The following is a 21,289-nucleotide window of genomic DNA, read 5'->3' as shown; positions in this document are numbered from 1 at the left end:
GCCACACTATCACCCTTTGTCTTTTTGCTCACAATGTCTGTCCAAATTCTCAGGGTGTTTTCTGGAGGCTAACGACAAGTCCTGACCCTCTTTTTCCTAATCATTTCCTGCCATTGCTGTTCTTTCATTAAGTACTCACTTGCTTAGTGTATGCAGACAATGTACTCAATGGCACTCAGCCAGTCCTCGGGGATCCTGTTCTCACTGGAGACTTCTCAAAGGCAGATGTCATAATGATTTTGGAGACATTATGATAAGCTTATTGTGTAATGTTTATGGCGAATGTCAACAAGTGTGCATGTGTGTGGTGATGGGAGAGGAGGTCTTAGGTTACAGACTGGCTGACCTATTTGCAGGATTAATTTAGAAATTACATAAGAAGAAATAACTGAAAAATAATCTTGCCGTTCTACAGGGTTTGGTAGTTTACAAAATGTTTTCATAAACATTATTTTGTCCAATAACATATGCAGGCAAGTATTTATTATGAACCTTGAACCAGAGACTGCATATCTCACAATTCAGTACATGCAGGCCTGACTCCTGGAAGCCTCCCTTCTCTCCCATACGGTGCCTCTTCTTTGTGCCCCACATGTCCGTGTTCTTGCCCTTTGCATTAGATGTAGCTTTTCTTTTCTTTTTCTTTTCTTTTCTTTTTTTTTTAAATATTTTATTGATTTTTTACAGAGAGGAAGGGAGAGAGATAGAGAGCTAGAAACGTCGGTGAGAGAGAAACATCGACCAGCTGCCTCTTGCACAACCCCTACTGGGGGTGTGCCCGCAACCAATGTACATGTCCTTGACCGGAATCAAGCCCAGGACCCTTCAGTCTGCAGACCGACGCTCTACCACTGAGCCAAACCGGCTTCGGCTGGATGTAGCTTTTTATTGGCAGGGCCTATTTGTAATGACTGTCTACCACAGTTCCTGAAAGGACAATAAATATTCATTGAGTTTGAGGGCCATGAATAAGGACTTTGTTTTGGATGGGTTCAACATTCCCATGCTTTTTTGGGGAGGGTCTGGACTAGGTGTATCATCAGCATTTTTATTCATTATATATTTTTGCAACAGATTTCAGGTATATACATTGGCTTAATTCAACCAAAATACACCTCAGTTAGTGGGTCTCATCCATCCAGACGTGATTCTTCTTGGGAGCTGGTAACAGAAAATGTTCCCCACCCACCATATCCATGTCCTAATTCTAGACAACTGTGAATCTGTTACCTTACCTGGCAAAAGAGGTGCTGCAGATGTGATTAAATCAGAGGTTTTGAGGTGGGGAGATTTTCATGGATTATCTGGTAGGTCCAATTTAATCAAAAAGGTTTTAGAAATGAAAAAAGGGAGGCAGAGGGTCAGAGTGAGAGATGATGCAAGAAGGAATGTAGAGGTCTAAGTGGTATAGCAACAAGCCAAGGAATGTGGGCAGTCTAGAAGCTGGAAAAGGCAGGAAATAGGTTCTCCCTTAGAACCTCCCAAAGGAAGGCAGCTCTGCCTACACCTTTTTAGCCCAGTGAGACTTCTGACCTCCAGAACTCTAATATAATAAAAATAAAAAACTGTGTTGTTTTAGGTCAGCACATTTGTGGTGATTCATTACAGCAGCAATAGGAAACAAATAAAGGTTCCAGATCTCCTCTATTCTCAGTTTAAATGGCCCTTGGTCACCCACTTTCTCTATTTAATATGTATCCTTCTGCCTCACTTTCCATTCCCTCAATCCATACCCACAGAAAAGAAACACGAAGAAAGTTAGTTGTGGGCTTTTTAAAAATCCAAGTACACATTATGGCACTGAGCCTTATGTTTAGAGCTGTGGTTCACCCCCCACCCCGAATATTATGTATTATTTAAATATACATTTGGCCATTTTCACATAGTCACTCCCACCAAATCCAATCTGAGGTCCTCCAAATCCACCCAGTGAGGTCGGGCTGAGATTACTAATCCTGGACTCACAGTTTAGGAAACAATGGCTCAGAGGCCAAGGATTAGAAGCCAGGTCTCTAAGCTCCCAGGCCAAGCCTCTTTCCCTTAGATGGCCCTGCCCTGGTGCCCAGCAGGGCACAGTCCTTGGAACTGCCCAGTCCCTGCAAATAGGCACTCAGGGGAGACCCGGGCCGTGGCGCGGGGATCGGACCGGCAGGTGCTCAGGGTGAGCCAGGACGCGGTCCTGGTGATTCCAATTGGCCTGGGGGGACGAAACTCGGAGGGTCAGAGCGCCCGCAGTCCTTCGCCCCGCCCCCACCGCGCTCCGGGTTCGGGTTACCTGCGGCCGGTGGGCGGGGCGGCCCTTCCCGTCTGTGCCGGCCCCAGCCTCCAGGGCGGCGGAGCCGGGAAGTGGGAGCCGGAGCTGAGGAGGCGGAGACTGGCGAGGCTGCCTCCGCCCGCCGGGCTCCTGGGCGAGGGGCTGCATGGAGCTACCGGCGCGGCTCTGCGCGCTGTGGGCGCTGCTCCTGAGCGCTGGCGGCGGCGGGGACGCGGCGCCCGCGGGTGAGTGTGGCTCCTGGACGCGGGACGGCAACCGAGGGCGGAGGGGGACGAGGCCGAGAGGCGGGCGAGGGCGCCGCGGGGCCGAGGGTCGCGAAGGGAACGGGTGTCGGGGTCCGTTCCTCGACGCCCAGCGATCGGCGAAGGCTGCCTCCGGCTTCGGCTTCGAGGCGGGGAGTCCTGGGGCGGCGGGGCTTTCCTGATCCCGGCGGCGACGCCGGAGCGGGAGGACGGAGACTCGCCGCCGCTCTGCCCTCGCGCCGTCGAGAAGAGCCAAGGAGCCGAAACCCGCTTGCGGCGTCAGGAGGCGGCGGTTCCGGACCCGGAATGTAGCCCAGGAGTCCCGAACGGGTCGAGGGGCTTGGAACCAGAGGAAATAGAGACCGAGATCCGGGCGAGGCCGGTCCGATGAAGGGGTGGGAGTGAAGGGAACCTCTGAAGGTCCCAGTCCTCTTAGAAAAAGGATGTTCGGATCACGTCCTCCTCTGGCGTTCATGAAATCCGTTGGGAAACCCTGCGCAGCATCCAGGCGGACGCTTTTTTATTCTCTTTAATAACCTTTTATGTTTTGGAATAAGTTTTGATTTACCGAAAAGTTGCAAGGGAAGTATAGAGAGTTCGCCGATACCCCTCACCCTGTGTGGCAATTTTTTTTAATCCTCAGAATCACGGTAAAAAGTTGGGGGCCAATGACTTCCTCAGGAACAGCTCCTGGCACCAGTGGCCTTCTGGATATTTTGGATGATAACAGCAGCTCCAAATTTGATAGGTTTTATTTCCACATTGACACAAACCCCACAATTAGCTTTATTGTATTTTCACCTTCTTGTTGTGCTTTGAAACCCAAGTTGAAATGCTGATTAGGAAACCTCCAAGTCCTCAATCGATTGAGTCAACAATGAGCAAAACAGATTGAGTCCCCACCCCGTGGAGCTTATCTGCTATTGGAAGAGTCTGAGTGGGGAGGCATATAAGTTATGTCCGATGGTGCTAAGTACTACGTAGAAAAACAAAAGCGGGGTTTGCCATTGTAAAGAGGAGTGGGAAGACCTCATTGAAAAGGTGGTGTTTGAGTAGAGACCTGAGAGAAGTTTGAAATTTGTCAGTCAGTCATTATTCAAGTGCCTGCCTTGTTTAGTACTCAGCCAGGCTCTGTACATTCACTTAGAACCCGAGGGTGTACAGCATCATTCTTGCCCACAGTGCCTCTAGTTCATTTGGGGGAGATCTGATTTCCATAATTACTTGGGGTCCATTGAAGGGAAGGGACTTGTTTAAGGTCACCCATCGCATTAGTCTCCTGATGTTCGCAGTGCTACTTCACCACTCTCCCTCCTACAGACTCCCTCCCACACACACCTGAAACAACAGCTGGCCTTCTAGACAATGCTAGCACCCCCACCCCTCCGCACACTTAATCAGTTTTGTCATAGGGGTTCATTGGCAACTTGATTATTTAGAATACAGAAAAACTCCCCCCAATAGAAATATTGATAGAATTGCATTACAATGTGGTGAAGAAAATAAGTCAGGGGACTTGACTTTTAGTGGTCTGACATTTCCCGGCTGTTGGACTCTGGACTAGTCGTTTCCCTTTCATTGTGCAGTGTTTTTCTATGAACTCCGTAAGTTCTAAAGGCTCTTTTTAGCTCTGATATTGAAGGTTTAGAGAATGATTAGGTCACCAGCTCAGTTTATTCTGTTTAGAATGGTAGCCTACACTGTGGTATGAATTAATAACACCAACTAGCATTTATATAGTGTTTGCTCGATGCCAGGTAGTGTTTTAAGTTTTTTTACCCATCCTATTTCATTTAATCTTTACACAAAATTTATACTGCAGGTGCTGGTATCAGTCTCATTTTGTATGTGCGGAAGCTGAGGCACAGTGAGGCTACCAGCCTTGCTTGAACAACAGCTGGTAGAGTGGAGGAGCCAGGCCTCCAACCCCCACCCACAGCCTGATTTCAGAGGCTTTAACCACTGTATCAGTGCCTCTCTGTTTAGAGATGAGGGAGTCCTTGGCTGGGAGAGGAGCAGGGTGCCTCCCACTAGTAGCAGGGCAGGACTAGTTGGGACCCATGAAAGTATGTACAGGCCACTTGTTACGGAGTGAATGTTCGTAGCTTGGAGACCCGATTTGTAATTGCCAGATTGTTTAGTCCAAATAATAAGTACTGTAGGCACTCAGAAGAGGGGAAACTGTGAGGGCTGGTAGTTTCATGGAAGAGGTAAAACTTGAGCTAGACCTTCAGGATGGGTGGAATTTGAATAGGTGGAGAAATTCCATGAGGGGTGGGCAGGATGCATAGCAAGAGCAGATGCCCTGGTGTGAGAGGGTGAGAGTGTTCTTTTGTGCTCAGTGGAGGAGCCCTGCTTGGCAAGAGGGTGCTTCGGCAAAGTCAGTCCAAACAGAAGTGTTTCATTTTCCCCTGAAGGCCCTGAGTAGGGAGCAAAGTGGGAGAATTACACTGGAGGAGAAGCAAGCAGGGAGACTTCACTGGGTGAGGGAGATTGCTGGAGAGTGAAGTTATGCAGGAATCTAGGGTCCTAAGTGACCAGTAGAAAGTTGTGTTGTGAACACCTTATGTCCAGGACCATGGACCCAGCAGAGCAAACTAGTGTGATTGAAATCACAAAGAGAGAGATGTTGGTGCAAGAAAAAATGGAGACGTAGTTGATGAGTGAGTAGATGTAAGGGAAGGAGATAAATGACTCATATGTGATTATTGTGATTTTCTTAACTTTTCCTAAAATATGCATGCAAAACTATTAGCTAAGCAACATTATAAAGACCATTGATCCCTTTAATTCCTGATTAGAATAGGATATTGTGCTAGATTACCAGACAGATTCACTTGTGGTTTGAAATTTAGTTGGGGGAGCTACTTAAGTCCCTGTCTCCTCTCCCTCACGCTTTGCTTTCTGAAGTGATCCGTCTCTAAGAACTGGATGCATTAGATGCCCAAGGAAAGCTTATTAGGCAGAAGAGAGAGGTTGTGTCTCAAAGACCATAGGCACATATCACCTCCAGAGAAAACCAAAACAATTATTTAGAACTTTTCTTTTAAAAAATATATTTTATTGATTTTTTACAGAGAGGAAGAGAGAGTGATAGTTAGAAACATCAATCAGCTGCCTTTTGCACACCCCTTACTGGGGATGTGCCCGCAACCAAGGTACATGCCCTTGACCGGAATCGAACCTGGGACCTTTCTGTCCTCAGGCCGACGCTCTATCCACTGAGCCAAACCAGTTTCGGCAGAACTTTTTTTTTTTTTTTTTTTTTTTTTTTTTTTTTTGTCTCTTCAAAGAGAAAGAAAGCAGCTACCTAACATTTATTTAGCACTTGCTTTGTGCCAGGCACTGTTAGGACATTTTATCTGTGTGAAGTTATTTAAACTTTATAATAATAGTTAGGTTATGATCATCCTCATGTTATATATGAGAAAACTGAGGCATAGAGAGGTTAAGTGACTTAGCAGTTAGTAAGTAGCAGAGCAGGCATATGAACTCAGACAGTCTGGCTCCAGAGCCCATGTTCTTAGTCACTCCACTACACTGAAATTCTATGTCCTATTACCTGTGAGCTGTTGTTAGAGACCTTTATAAGAAGTACGATATGCACTTATTTATGTAGATGTCTGGATGTATTATACACACATACACATGAATTAATATATATCCAAACATTTGGAGATTATATTTAAAGTTTCAGTGTGCGTGTGTGCGCGCACGCATATATATATATATATATATATAAACACACACACATATATATATGATATATTTGTGTGAGTGTGTGTGTGTATGTGTGTGTGTGTGTTTTAAATCATAGGAAATAGAAAAATCTCAGGATAAATGGAAGGAATAATTAGGGGGGGGGAAGCATAGCAGATATTCACAAGTAGCCTAAAATGCAAAAACAGCTGAGGCCGGTTTGGCTCAATGGATAGAGCGTTGGCTTGGGGACTGAAGGGTCCCAGGTTCGATTCCGGTGAAGGGCATGTACCTTGGTTGCGGGCATATCCCCAGTAGGGGGTGTGCAAGAGGCAGCTGATCGATGACTCTCTCATCAGTGTTTCTAACTCTCTATCTCTCTCCCTTTCTGTCTGTACAAAATCAATAAAATATATTTTAAAAAAAATAAAAAAATAAAATGCAAAAACAATGAAATCTGACTTAAGGACACTTCAAAATAGATGTGTGTGTGTGTGTGTGTGTGTGTGTGTGTGTGCGCGCGCGCCCGGGTGTGTGTGTGGGGAATTCAATCTGTTTGTGAGATGGAAATAGTGCAGGATATTATTCTGTTAAAACACTTAGGTTAAAGAAAGATTTTAAAAGGTCTTAAATTACTTGAAAATTGCTGTCCAATGTAATTGAACCATAAATAAGTAATGTTTTTATTATCAGGGCTTTAATTTTTGTATGGGAAAGGGAGGTAGATAGAAAGGTTATTTTAGTGTAGTTCTGGAATCTGGAAAATAAGACAAATAATCCTAACGTAGTAGATTATTGTCTTCAGTAGGAGCAAGTTTTTATTAGAGGCTCTATATCAGACAAATGATTTGTCTTCAAAACATCATTGGCCGTATCTGGTTTGACTCAGTGGATAGAGCATCGGCCTGCAGTCTTAAGGTTCCCAGGTTTGATTCCTATCAAGGACACTGAGCCCCAGGAGGGGAAGTGCAGGAAGCAGCTGATCAATGATTCTCTCTCATCATTGATGTTTCCATTCTCTCTCCCCCTCCCTTTTGGAAATAAACAAACACAAAAACAAACAAACAAACAAACATCATTGATGTATGTTAGAAGAGCCAAAACGGAATAGCTGTAAACTTCTGTAGTTACTTAAAATCCTGTTGCTTGAGCCATTGGTGCTCTCTGGCACTAGCTGGGTTAGAATGAAGTGCAATAGGAATTCCCTGTTTCCACAAAGCCTAGCCTGTGGGCTTCTCCTCCCTACATTTGGGCCTCTGGTCTACCTTGCTGAAAGTCTAATGTACTAGAGTCAGGAAAGGGAATGAATATTGAGAGTCAAGGGCCTTTTTGGCTGCGATGTACAAAACTGACCGTTGGGGAAATCCCAACTACACAGTGACTGTCCGCTTGATATTTTTGGGACAAATGGAATTTTTTTGTTCAGTTAAAGAGCAAAGTAATGCTATACGTATTGCAGATTATGTAAGATGCCCAATGCACTCGAAAGTGTTGGCATTGGATGATGGTCAGCAAACTCATTAGTCAACAGAGCCAAATATCAACAGTACAACTATTGAAATTTCTTTTGAGAGCCAAATTTTTTAAACTTAAACTTCTTCTAATGCCACTTCTTCAAAATAGACTCACCCAGGCTGTGGTATTTTGTGGAAGAGCCACACTCAAGGGGCCAAAGAGCCACATGTGGCTTGCAAGCCGCGGTTTGCTGACCACGGGCATAGGGTATGAAATATAACACTATAGACTGATAAATTAATATAACTGTACTCCTTAAGTAATTAATAATTATTGTTTGACACTTTATAGATAATTTGGGTGGTTGTTTTAAAAATTAGTTTAATAAACTTTATTTTGGAATACTTTTTTTCTTAATAAATCTTTATTGTTCAGATTATTGCAATTGTTCCTCTTTTTTCTCCCCATAGCTCCCCTCCACCCGGTTCCCACCCCACCCTCTGCCCTTAACCCCCTCCCACCATCCTCATCCATAGGTATATGATTTTTGTCCAGTCTCTTCCTGCACCCCCCTATACCCTTTTTCCCCTGAGAATTGCCAGTCCATTCCATTTCTATGCCCCTGATTCTATTATGTTCACCAGTTTATTCTGTTCATCAGATTTTTTATTCACTTGATTATTAAATTCACTTATTGATATCGATAGATATATATTTGTTGTTCATAATTTTTATATTTATCTTTTTCTTCTTCCTCTTCTTACAGAATATCTTCAAGCATTTTATATAATACTGGTTTGGTGGTGATGAACTCCTTTAGCTTTTTCTTATCTGTGAATTTTTTTTTTTAAAATATATTTTATTGATTTTTTACAGAGAGGAAGGGAGAGAGATAGAGAGTTAGAAACATCGATGAGAGGCAGTCATCGATCAGCTGCCTCTTGCACACCCCCTACTGGGGATATGCCTGCAACCAAGGTACATGCCCATGCCCGGAATCGAACCCGGGACCCTTCAGTCCCCAAGCCGACGCTCTATCCATTGAGCCAAACCGGTTTCAGCTGAATCTCTTTAACTAACCTTAAATTTTGAATGATAACTTTCCTGGGTAGAGTAATCTTGGTTGTAGGTTTTTGCTATTCATCACTTTGAATATTTCTTGTCACTACTGTCTGGCCTGCTTGGTTTCTGTTGAGAAATCAGCTGACAATCGTATGGGTGCTCCTTTGTAGGTAACTGTTCTTCTCTTGCTGCTTTTAATATTCTCTCTTTGTATTTTGCTCTTGGCATTTTAATTATGATGTGTCTTGCTGTGATCCTCTTTGGATTCCTTTTGTTTGGGGTTCTGTGCATTTCCTGGACTTGTAAGTCTATTTCTTTCACCAGGTGGGGGTGTCTTCAGTCATTATTTCTTCAAATAGATTTTCAGTAACTTGCTCTCTCTTCTTCTGGCACCCCCATAATTTGGATGTTGGTACACTTGAAGTTGTCCCAGAGGCTCCTTACACTATCTTCATATTTTGGGATTTTATCTTTTTGCTTTTCAGGTTGGGTGTTTTTTGCTTTTTTGTATTTCAAATCTTTGACTTGATTCTTGTGATCCTCTAGTCTGCTGTTGGATCTCTGTATATTATTTTTTATTTCAGTCAGTGTATGCTTAATTTCTAGTTGGTCCATTTTCATATCCTTGAGGGTCTCGCTAAATTTATCAGCCTTTTCTAGAGAATTCTTGAAAAACCTTATAACCGTGGTTTTGAACTCTATAGCCAGTAGTTTGCTTTTTTCCATTTCTGTCATTTGTGACCTGCTCCTTTGTCTCTGCATTTTGGCTTCTTTCCTTTGTTGATAGAGTGGCTTTGTGTGCTAGGTGTCCAAAATGGTCCAGTGGCTCAGCCTCTCCACTTACCTGAGGTGGATACTCTTGGTGCACCCCTGTGTGGGTTGCGTGCACAGTCTTGTTATAGTTAAGCCTCGATTATTGTTGGTATCACTGGGAGGAATTGGCCTCCAGGCCAGTTGGCTGTGAGGATCAGCTGTGTCTACGATGGGAGAACTGCTGTGCTGGAGACACCCATAGGAGGCAGGACTTGCCTCAGTGGGGCTTTGGTGCTCACTGAGTCTGCCCCCTGAGTGTGTCCTTTATGGATCTGAGGAGTTGTAATCTGGATGATCCCACTCTGACCACTGGTACAGTGGCTCTTGCATCTCCAAGGAAGTGCTAATTTAGCCTCTGCCTGAGGCCACCCAGCAGGAGCTACGGAGAGATCTGCAGATTCCTCTTCTTTGGGTTTTGGAGGTTCCCAGATGAGCTCCAGCTGTGAAGCAATGCAAGCTGCTGCTGGGCCGTGGGCCTTCTTTTGGATGTTCTGGGTCTCACTAACTCAGCTACAGTTTGTTAGGTGAGTTTAGATTTCAAAGGAATAGGCCATTCATATGCAAAAGCCTCTGTACACAGCTTGGATGGGGCGGAGTCTCGGGGAGCAAACAGCAATGGCTGACTGTCAGCTCTGCCCCAAGAAGCCTGGGTTACAGTGTCCCTCGTTAATTGCTGCAAGCACCTCTGAGAGAAAGCCGCCCTCAAGTTCCACCCACTAGCCAAAATCGGTTTGGCTTAGTGGATAGAGTGTCGGTCTGAGGACTGAAAGGTCCCAGGTTCAATTCTAGTCAAGGGCATGTACCTTGGTTGCGGGCACATCCCTGGTGGAGTGTGCAGGAGGCAGCTGGTCGATGTTTCTCTCTCATCGATGCTTCTACTAGCTCTCTATCCATCTCCTTCCTCTCTGTAAAAAAAAATCAATATAATATGTTAAAAAAAAAAAAAAAGTTCCACCCGCTTCCAGATAGTCCAGTTTCTCCCGGTATGAGCCTGTGTCCTTAGAATCTTGCCTGGAACTGGAGTTCAGAGCAGGTGGGAGTTTGTGTCTCCCTCCTTTGAGTCTCAGTGTGCTTTTCTCCTTCCTTCTAGTTGTAGAATTTCCACTCAGCCAGCCTTACTGTGGTTCTGGATGATGTCTGTTTTGTCTTTTAGTTGTAGTTTTGAAGTTGTTGTGTGAGGCAGAAGTTCAGGAGTTTACCTATGCTGCCATCTTGGTTTCTCCTCTTTGGAATAATTTTTGATTTACAGAAAGGTTGTGAAGGTAGAGGTTGTGAAGGTAGGATAAAGCATTCCTGTACCCCAGTATCTGGGGTGATGATTTTGGTAGTCCTGGCCTCAGGGGAAGTTCTCAAGGAAGTTTGAAATTATGTACCCCTGCCCCTATGTATTTCCCTGTATTTGGCAGAAGTAGTAAAATTTCTTTCCCTCATCTTAGAGCTTAATCTAAAATAATAGTAAATATTTAGTGTGGAGGCTTTTTCCAAATGAAAAACATTTTTAAGATACTGGTTCACAGTTTCTCCTCTTTTATTTCCTCTTCAGATTAGCTAAAGGTACAGTTCCAACTGTTTAGTGTCAGAACTCAGGGGAACAATAAAGGCTGTTCAATCTCAGTACTTGTTTGTCAGAGTTATAAATAATTGACAGATCATGTTAGCAAGCCGATGAGCCGCTTAAGCTCACTGGCAGAACTGCTGAGATGGAAGTGCCTGTATTGAGAAAGACGTGGATCCTAAGTGTGGGGAACCCAAATTCCTGAGAGACGAAAACTTAGAAATTTAAGAATATACTTTTCTCTGTATAGCAAGTAGTTAAGAAGGTGGCTTTGGAGCAACATGAATTTCTGGGTTTGCACCCAGCTCTGCCATTCACTAGCCTTTAGATATAAGACAAGTGATTCAACTTCTCTGCATCTTAGTTGCCTCATCTTTAAGAACAGGCTGATAGTCCCTGTCTTATAAGGTTGTTGTGAGGATTCAATGAGTGAATATGTGGAGAGAACTTAGAACAGTGCCTGTCTCAATAAATGTTAGATATTTCTACTCAGTTTTTTAAAATACAGTTCTATTGATTTCAAAGAGGAAGGGAGAGAGAGAGAGAGATAAAAATATCAATGATGAGAGAGCATTATTGATTGGCTGCCTCCTGTACACCCCACACTAGTGATTGAGCCCACAACCTGGGCATGTGCCTTGACCTGGAATTGAACATTGACCTCCTGGTTCATAGGTTGATACTCGGCCACTGGACTCTGCTCATTTTTCTTATTCTTGACTTCTAGGCTTCTAGGACTTGGAGGAATGAATTAAATGAACCAACCCAAATAGTGGCTGATATTGATACATTTATTTCTTATGCTTGATTTGAACAGAAATTCAGCCACCAGTGACGAATTTGAGTGTTTCAGTTGAAAACCTCTGCACAGTGATATGGACATGGAATCCTCCAGAGGGAGCCAGCCCGAATTGTAGTCTGTGGTATTTTAGTCATTTTGGCAACAAGCAGGATAAGGTAAGTTTTCTGGAACATATGGCATTAATGAGGTAAAATGAACACTATGAATTGGAGCCAAGAATAAGCCCTATTCTGATCTTACTTCAAGGTGAAAATTTGATTTTGAGCTATGTCTAAATTTTAACATAACATTACAGAAACAACTGTTGAGGAAATGGAACATATGAAATGATTTGCTAATTATTTGATAAATACAATTGAGATTCTCTGATAGGAAATACTATGGTAGATATCTTTATTAGGCACTCACTAAGTAAATATGTTAAAATTGGTTCCTACCTAAACCCTTGTATCTACATAACACTTTCAATTTCTCAGGGAATTTTCACATTCACCATCTTGTTAATCACATGCATGGATAGTTACGCAAGAACTATGTAATTCAAAGCAAAGGACTGTATGGGAAGCAAAAACAAATGAGATGTTCCTAGCAGGTGGGGTTGACCAGAAGGTTTTCTGATGTCTGAAGAAAACAGGGGAACTTTCAGCCTTTCCAGTCAGATGTAGTTGACTGATTCAGGTGAATTTTTGATAACAGGATTAGTTCTTTATGATGATTTTATTCAGCAGAATTTTCTCTTGGGCTTTATTGGTTTGTAGCCCCTTCTAATTGATAAGTTCTTCAAAGCGTCATATCATCTGTTCAAAGCTCTTTTATGTCTTTACTAGAGGCCCAGTGCACCAAATTCGTGCACTCGTGTGTGGGAGGCCCTAAGCCCAGCCTGCACCCTCTTGCAGTCTGGGAGCCCTTGGGGAGTGGCATCCGTAGTGCTGCTGTGGAGGTGGGAGAAGCTCCTGCCACCACCACTGTGCTCGCCAGCTGTAAGCACAGCTTCTGGCTGAGCAGTGTTTCCTCTGTGGGAGCTCGTGTGCCCCCTGATGGTAGTGCACATCATAGCAGCCTGTCATTCAGACCATTTGCATATTGGCCTTATATAGGACTAGAGGCCCAGCGCATGAAATTCGTGCATGGGTGGGGGGGTGGAGTCTCCTCAGCCAGCCCGTACCCTCTCCAATTCGGGACCCTTGGGGGTTGTCCGCCTGCTGGTTTAGGCCCGATCCCACACACAGGGATTGGGCCTAAACTGGCAGTTGGACATCCCTCTCACAATGCAGGACTCTTGGATCCTAACTGCTCACCTGCCTGCCTGCCTGATTGTCCCTAACTACCTCTTCCTGCTGGCCTGATTGCCTATAACTGCCCTCCCCTGCTGGCCTGGTCACCCCCAACTGCCCCTTGCTAACAGTCTGGTTGCCCCCAAGTGCCTCCCTCTCCCACTGGCCTGGTCACCCTTAATTGCCCACCCCCCACTGGCCTGGCCAACCCTCACTATCCCCCCACCAGCCTGATCACTCCCAACTACCCCCTTCTGCCAGCCTAGTTGCCTCTCACTGCCCCCCCCCCCCCCCGCCAGCCTGGTTGTCCCCAGCTGCCCCCCTGCCCATGCTGGCCTGGTTGCTCCTCACTGCCCCCCTCTGCCGGCCTGGTTACCTCTCACTGCCCTCCCTGCGAGCCTGGTCCCCCTACATAGCCTGCTGTTCAGTCGTTTGCCCCATGCAGCCTACTGTTTGGTCGTTGCATGAGGGTGTCCTGACCAATATGCATATTTCTCTATTATTAGTATAGATACCTTCTTTCAGTGGGAGTGTGAGGGGATGTTTAGGGTTGACTTTGTCCAGGATTTTGAGGCCACATAATAAGTTGTTATTAGTGACACTATTTTGGAGCTGTGAATTGTGAAATAACCAGTTCAAGCAGTTTGGTGGCAGGACAAGGCTAGGTGCTAACTGATGTGCCACTTAACGAGGTCAGTGGCCTGGGGTAAATCACTTAAACTGAGCCTCAGTTTCTTTGTGTGTAAAGTGTGACTCTACTCACTTCCCTAATTTTGCTGGGATAAGGAAAATAATTATGTGAAGGCTTAAGAAAGTCAGGAAGTAACAGGTTTTGCCTCTTGAGGGAAATGTGCTAATTTGCCTCCCTCAACCTTTTCTTGCTGAGGTGTTAATTAAGGTTTAGGTGTTAAATGAGGTTAGTCAAAATTATTTGCATTTTCAAAGAATTCCTCTAAATGCAGGAGCCTGTAATATTCCTTAACTGTGAAACTTGAGTAGCTAGAGTTCTGCTTTTCACAACATGGCTTCCTCTTGTTCCTAAGGAGGGGCTTTAGGCATTGAGAGTCTTTGTAGCAATTTCTGGTAGTTCAATCTTGAGAAATTCCGGAAAAGACACCTAAGTCTCCCCTAAGTATCTAATTGAAATCCTGAGAGGTCACTTTTTTTCTAACTGTTCCCTATTTGTTAGCTTGTTAACCACATTCAAGGATTGGCCAGGTGTGAATTGGCCAGGTGAATAAAGTCCTCTCTATACTCATAGGACTTTAAACTTAAAAGAAACGAGGAGGCAGTGGAATCAGAATTGGATTTGAAATTTTGTCTTTTCCCCTTTCAACTTGCTGTGTGATCTTGGGCAAGTCACTTAACCTCTCTGAGCCTCCAGTTCCTTGTTTATAAAAAGCTGGTGGGGGAATGAGCTATTAATTGTACAGTTGACCCTTAAATAACAATTTTGAACTGTACAGGTTCACTTCTATGTAGATTTTAAAAAATAAATACAGTCAACCCTTAGTATGTTCCTGGTTCAAATCTGTGAGTTCACCCAACTGTGGATCAAATACAGTATTTCTGCATTCCTAACCACTGTTTCCCAGCTTTTCCCAACATTGGATCAGAAATACTGTTTTCAACCTGTGGTTGGTTTAATTTGTGTATTCAAAGGGCCCACTGTAGGCTAAAATTTATATGCGGATTTTAAACTGCTAGAGGGGGTATTGATACCCCACCCTGAGTTGTTCAAGGGTCAACTGTACCTACTTCATATGAAGGGCACGTGTATTAAAAGGAGATGATATTTCTGGGTTTTGGCAGGTTACCTCACTTGGTTAGAGCATAGTCCTGATGTGCCAACGTTGTGGATTTGATCCCCAGTCAGGTCACATACAGGAATCAACCAGTGAATGCATGAGTGGGTGGAGTAGCAGATCAATGTTTCTCTCCCTTCTTTCCTATCTCTCTCAAATCAATCTATATATATATAAAAGCCTAAGCGACTGTTAACAACCAGTCATTCCACACATTGACTACCAGGGGGCAGATGCTCAATGCAGGAGCTGCCCCTTTGTGGTCAGTGCACTTCCACAACCTACCTCCCATGGCCAGCCAACATCCTGTGGTCCCTCCCCTTGGCTGGCTGGCTCCAGTGGCCTCAAAAGAAAAGAATATGATGCTTTTAATGCACCTGACTACAGAATTAGTGCTCAGTAATTGTTAGCTTTTATCATTATTGCAATTGTTAGGTTGAACCATAAGCAATTTTCATTTTTAAAAATATATATTTTATTGATTTTGTACAGAGAGGAAGGGAGAGAGATAGAGTTAGAAACATGGATGAGAGAGAGTCATCGATCAGCTGCCACTTGCACACCCCCTACTGGGGATATGCCCGCAACCAAGGTACATGCCCTTGACCAGAATCGAACCCGGGACCTTTCAGTCCCCAAGCCGATGCTCTATCCATTGAGCCAAACCGGTTTCGGCAGCAATTTTCATTTTTATGGTGTAACCTTATATTATCATTTGATATTGTTCCTCCCATTTTGTCCCTGAAAAGACCATAAAGGGTGACCTCTGTTTAAAGTAACTTATTTCAGCCATTTGACAGCGTTGGTGGCTATCAATCCCAAATTTGTGATAAATGGATTATGTCTTCAATTAGTGCTGGGGGACTTCCTGTCTGGATCTTTTGAAGGTTATAGTCTTGAGGCTAGGAATAAATGGTGGGAGTAATTTTCCTTTTCTTTTTCTGTCCTTCAGTCCCAGCATTAACATCATCAGACAAAACTAGGGTACAAACATCCTTTGAAGCATATTGAAGAAGTGGTATTATAATCGTTTGCACATGTTAAGGGGCTGATGTGAATGTCCAAAGTTCTCAAATTGCTAAATGAGATAAACCCTGGAGGTCATTTTCAGTCCATTAAGATAAATCAAGTGTTTATAATGATTCTTTTAAAAAATTAGCTTAAGTGGCTGTCCCCTACCACTCTTTTAGCTATCTAATAGTTTCCCAATCTGGCAAGTGAAAGAAGGATCTGGCATCAGATTTTAGATAGTATCTTTCACCACCAAGAGGTAGAAAAGTCTCACCAGGTGAATAAATTAAAAGATTGTTGTTTTGTCCAGGCATCCAGAGAGGCAGAGCTGAAACTGATACCCCGTTCGTTCTTATAAAGGAATCTGCAACTGGGAAAGTTTTGATACAGCCAAGTGAACATTGGTCCTAATGGGAGGGATCAATTCAGGACTCTTGCCTTGATTTTTGATAAACTTTCAAAGGAGGACAGATTATTTGAAGGGTGGAGCATAATATCATACAGCAGCTAGCTACCAGTGGAATGAGTCACCATAACTGAAAGTCACATGGGAGCCATCTCACATACCTCATCCAGATCTGCTCCAAGGGCTTTAGTTCATTACCAAGAAGTGTGCTTGACTTGGCGATCATTGACAATGTGTATTCTTACTTTATTCATGCCAATCTAATATTATTTACCTTGAACTTTGAAAGATATTTTTTAAAATGATTCTATCTCCCCCTCCCCATCTCTTTTCTAAGTCCTTTTATTATTCCTATGCCCAAAACATAAGGTTCAGATTTAGATACTAAAGTATTTTTTTAATTAAAAATTCCATTATAATAGAAATATTTGTGTAATAAAACTCCTCAGCCCTCTCCCTGGAACAATATCTAATGTAATAAGAGAACTGAGATTTTCCATGATGATTCTAATTTATGGCATTTGAATGCACATTTTCCCCCTGGTTTCTTCAAGGGCAAATGCAGCTTCTAAATAAGAATTATCAAGGATCCTTGGGTCAGGGTGGCTCCTTCAGGGCTATACAAGAGGTCTTGGGATAATATTGTTTTGTTCAACATCTTTTTGTTATAATATTGATAGGATGCCATAGGAACTCAACTCTTTTATATCAATTAGCTTGTGGTAAAACTAGCTTCGTTATACATCACTGTCATTTCAAAAGTCATAGAACCTACTGATGGCATTAAGTGAGGACTTAGTGTGTAAAACTTGTGCTTAATAAAATTGTGAGCTTGGTGAAATTTGCATTTGGACCTTTCCTGCCACCATTACCAGGATCCTGGAGCAGGCTTTCCACTTCACAGGCTGAGAAACTTCATTTCCTCAGCACACATTCACCTCTCAAGGGCCACTTCCTTCCTTTGCCATGAAAACTATAAAAGTGAAATATTATAGAAAGCCTTCTGTTGGCCTCACTGATGTGTTCCATCCCTGTAGGCAGCAACTGTATGGAATTCCAAATGATAAGTAGGCTTCTTGGCTAGGAATTAGTTGTGAAAATTTACCCATCTAAGAATAGCAGGAGGCCCCACTGAGGGTAGGCATAGCTTTGCTGGTAGGACAGAAGTACTCAATGTCCATGGAGCTAAATCACCCTTTCTTATCTCCCAGCCAGAATTTTCTAACAGACATTTATTTTTATTTTCTTCCAGGGCTGACCAACTAACTCCCTTTTCAGAGGGTTGTCTTGTCCGGGCTTAAGAGCTGTTCAGTCTCTGTAAAGTGATTTTCTTTCATCTTTTCATGAATTCTTGATTTGTTAGCTACCTCTCACATGGCATCTTTTATGTCCTGGTTTTGGGAGTATCTCATATTTGCCCTCATGTTCACTTGGAAGCAGCCATGTGAAATGGAAGTGTAGAGCCTTAGGATGGAAAATAGAGTCAGCTGTGACCAATTTTCCCCTTCGTGGCCATCAGCACATATATAAAAGGAAATGCTGTCTTCAACTTGAGTAAGAAACTATTGCAAAACAGGAAACTCCTTGGAGCTCTGATTAAAAGCAACTCCATTTTTAATAATTCCAACTCTGTCACCTTGGGAGATATTTTCCTAAGGAACCCTTTAATCTTATTATTCTGAATAATAATAACTAGTGCTCGCTTCGGCAGCACATATACTAAAATCATAATAACTAGATTTATGATTTATGTCTGTATGTTATCTTTAAGTTAGCTTTCTGTGGTTTCACAAAACTTATCTACTTTTCAGAATAAGAGTGTGGTATAGTCAGTGCATATATCAACCATTAACATTTCTATGGTTATGTAAGATAATAAAAATGGTCAAACAGTACAGAAAGATGTTTAATGAAAAATTTATCTTTGACCCTGAGGCTCTCTTTCTTTACTTCCCTTCCTCAGATGTGACCAGGATGACTAAGCAATCCTTTTTACCTTGATCCTGATGGCATACTGCATCTGCTTGGAATGGAATTTTGATAATATTATTGTGTTTTCCATAGAATTGCTTTTAGATATGTGACATTTTAGTATGGTAGGATTTCTAGGTAAATGTCCTAATGTTTATACATTTAAAACATGGAAAAATTGTCTTTTATCTATAACAGGGTTTCTTAATGGTGATACCACTGACATTTGGCCTAGGATAATTCTTGTTATAGGGGGAAGGGAAGGCTGTGCAGTGCTTTGTGGGATATTTAGCAGCATCTTTGGCATCTAACCACTCAATGCCAGTAGCAAGTTCCTTCAAGTCATGACAACTGAAAGTGTTCTTAGACAATTCCAAATGTCCCCCAGGGTTGGTGGGTGGAGAAAATCACCCCAAGTCGAGATGACTTATGTATACCATTGAATAACTTTCCATTTTTTATACATCTGGCCATGCTAATGTTTTATTACATAAGTGTATTTCTGTGTGTTTGCTGTAGCAATGCCTATTTTTATTTCCTAACCTTAGGAAATTGCTCCAGAAACTCGTCGTTCAAAAGAAGTGCCCCTGAATGAGAGGATTTGTCTGCAAGTGGGGTCCCAGTGTAGCGCCAATGAAAGTGACAATCCTAGCGTTTTGGTGGAAAAGTGCATCTCACCCCCTGAAGGTAACAACTTGAAAGCAGTTTCTCTTGGTATATAGAGAATAATCCAAATTATCCATATGCTTATGTTCAGTGTCCATTAATTCATTCAGTTACAAACATTTGCTGAATGTAATAAGTTACAAGCACTTGGACTAGGTGCTAGCAACACTATGATCAATATGAGGATAATCCCTGCCTTCAAGGTGCTCACCAACACCTTGAATAACAATGCTCAAAGAGTTATGTAGCACTTAATGATTTGGAAAATCACACACACACACACTTTTCTTTTTTAAATATATTTTTATTGATTTCAGAGAGGAAGGGAAAGGGAGAGATATAGAAACATGAATGATTAGAGAGAATCATTGATTGGCTGCCTCTTGCACACCCAACTCTGGAGATTGAGCCCATAATCCAGGCATGTGCCCTTGACCAGAATCAAACCTGGGACCCTTCAGTCTGAAGACCAACACTCTATCCACTGAGCCAAACCAGCTAGGGCTACACACACACACACACACACACACACACACACACACACCACACACGCACACACACACACACACACACATTTCATCAAGCCTCATAAGCTTATCTTGTGAAGTAAGCAAGGCACATATTATCCTTTTCGTTTTATGAAGGAACTGAGTGAGTTGCTGTAGGTCTTGAAATTCCAGATCCAGTGCTTTAAAAAACACACAAAACATGTACTATCTTGTTCATTATAGAGAGATTAACTTGATACACATAATGTATTTTGGCAAAGATGTTAGAAAGGCAAACTGCTAGCAAGGCTCCAATTCAACATTAGCCCTAGAAAAAGTTGTCAAGTAGTAAAATTGTCCCCCACCTGCCTTTGCACCCACCATCCAATATCCTTTTGGCTTTTATGTTGCAGGCAGGGAGTGCATACTAGTATATACTGCTTAAGAGCAGAGCTACCAGAGCTAAAATGCCCAAGTTTACTACTTAGTTCTGCCTATTTCTGTGACCATAGGCAGATCACTTGGCCCTTCCTTCATTAAGTTTCCTCATCTGTAAAATGGAGATGATGATAGTACCTACTTACCATGACTGTTGAAAGGATTACCTAACTCAGTATATGTGAGGCACATAGAATAGTGCCTGGCGAAGAGTAAATGCTCTGTACATATTACCTGTTGCTGTTATATTACCCCTTGTCTGTGCAGGGTGCAACTACTACCTCCAAACATTAGCACTGCATGGCATTTCTCCAGACCAGCAGTCACCAACTTTTCAGACCTCCAGACCATGCTGTTTACCTGCCTTGCGCTGATGAAAAGTATATGAAATAGCCCTAGCTATTGACTCAATGCATAGAACATTGGCCTGCGGACTGAAAGGTCCAGGGTTTGATTCTAGTCAAAGGTATATACCTCAGTTGTAGGCTCTGGCCCTGGCCCTGGTCCAGGTGCATGTAGGAGGCAGCTAATTGATGTTTCTCTCACATCAATATTTCTCTCTCTGTCTCCCCCCTCCCTTGCACTCTAAAAAGCAATGGAAAAATATCCTTGGGTTAGGATTGACAAAAGAATAAGTATATTAAATCCTATATAATAAAGAGGTAATATGCAAATTGACCCTCATACCCTTATAAGATGGCTGCCTAAGACCAGGCCAGCAGGGGGGCTAGTGAGGTATGACCAAACAACTGAACAGCAGGCTGTCTGGGGCAATCAGGCCAGTGGGGAGGCAGTTGGGGGCAACCAGGCCAGCAGAGGGGGTAGTAAGAAGCAACCAGGCTGGCTGGGGGTTAGTTATGAGTGACCAGGTCAGCGGGGGCAGTGCAGTTGGGGGTGACCAGGCTGGCAGCGGGGCTGTTGGGGACAATTAGGCTGGCAGGGGGGGAAGTGAGGGGCAACTAGGTCGGTGGTGGGGCAGTTGGGGGTAACCAGGTTGGCAGGGGGGTCTGGTAGGGGTGACCAGGTGGGCAGGGGGGGACAGTTGGGGGAGACCAGGCTGGCAGGGGGGCCAGTAAGGGGGAACAGGCAGAGGGGGGCCGTTAGGAACGACCAGGTTGGCAGGGAGGGGACAGTTAAGTGTGATCAGGCAGGCAGGCAGCTGAGTGATTAGGAGCCAGCGGTCCAGGATTGTGAGAGGAATGTCGGACTGCCATTTTAGGCTTGATCCCCAGGATTGGGCCTAAACTGACAGTCAGACATTCCCCAAGGGGTCCTGGATTGGAGAGGGTGCAGGCTGGGCTGAGGGGATCCCCTACCCCTGTGCACG

General features: G+C 43.5%; 1 protein-coding gene across 3 annotated transcripts in view; it reads left to right on the top strand.

Annotated features, from left to right (window-relative positions):
• Positions 1–2,289: 2,289 nt before the first annotated feature.
• The window catches only part of IL13RA1 (interleukin 13 receptor subunit alpha 1), a 77,183-nt gene continuing 58,183 nt past the window's right edge, over positions 2,290–21,289 (top strand). For 2 of the 3 annotated variants that reach the window (XM_036443438.2, XM_045583573.1), the window contains exons 1-3: positions 2,301–2,499; positions 11,919–12,058; positions 18,919–19,057. In XM_036443438.2, coding sequence (XP_036299331.1) covers positions 2,421–2,499; positions 11,919–12,058; positions 18,919–19,057 — 358 coding nt within the window. In that variant the 5' untranslated portion in view covers positions 2,301–2,420. Of the gene's footprint in view, positions 2,500–11,918; positions 12,059–18,918; positions 19,058–21,289 lie in introns of all 3 variants that reach the window. The other variant, XM_045583574.1, reaches the window with a different exon arrangement.

Source organism: Pipistrellus kuhlii, unplaced genomic scaffold (genome assembly GCF_014108245.1).
Source record: "Pipistrellus kuhlii isolate mPipKuh1 unplaced genomic scaffold, mPipKuh1.p scaffold_m20_p_19, whole genome shotgun sequence".
NCBI lineage: Eukaryota > Metazoa > Chordata > Mammalia > Chiroptera > Vespertilionidae > Pipistrellus > Pipistrellus kuhlii.
Note: the sequence above shows the minus strand (reverse complement) of the source record. Positions and strands in the feature narration are given on the sequence as shown.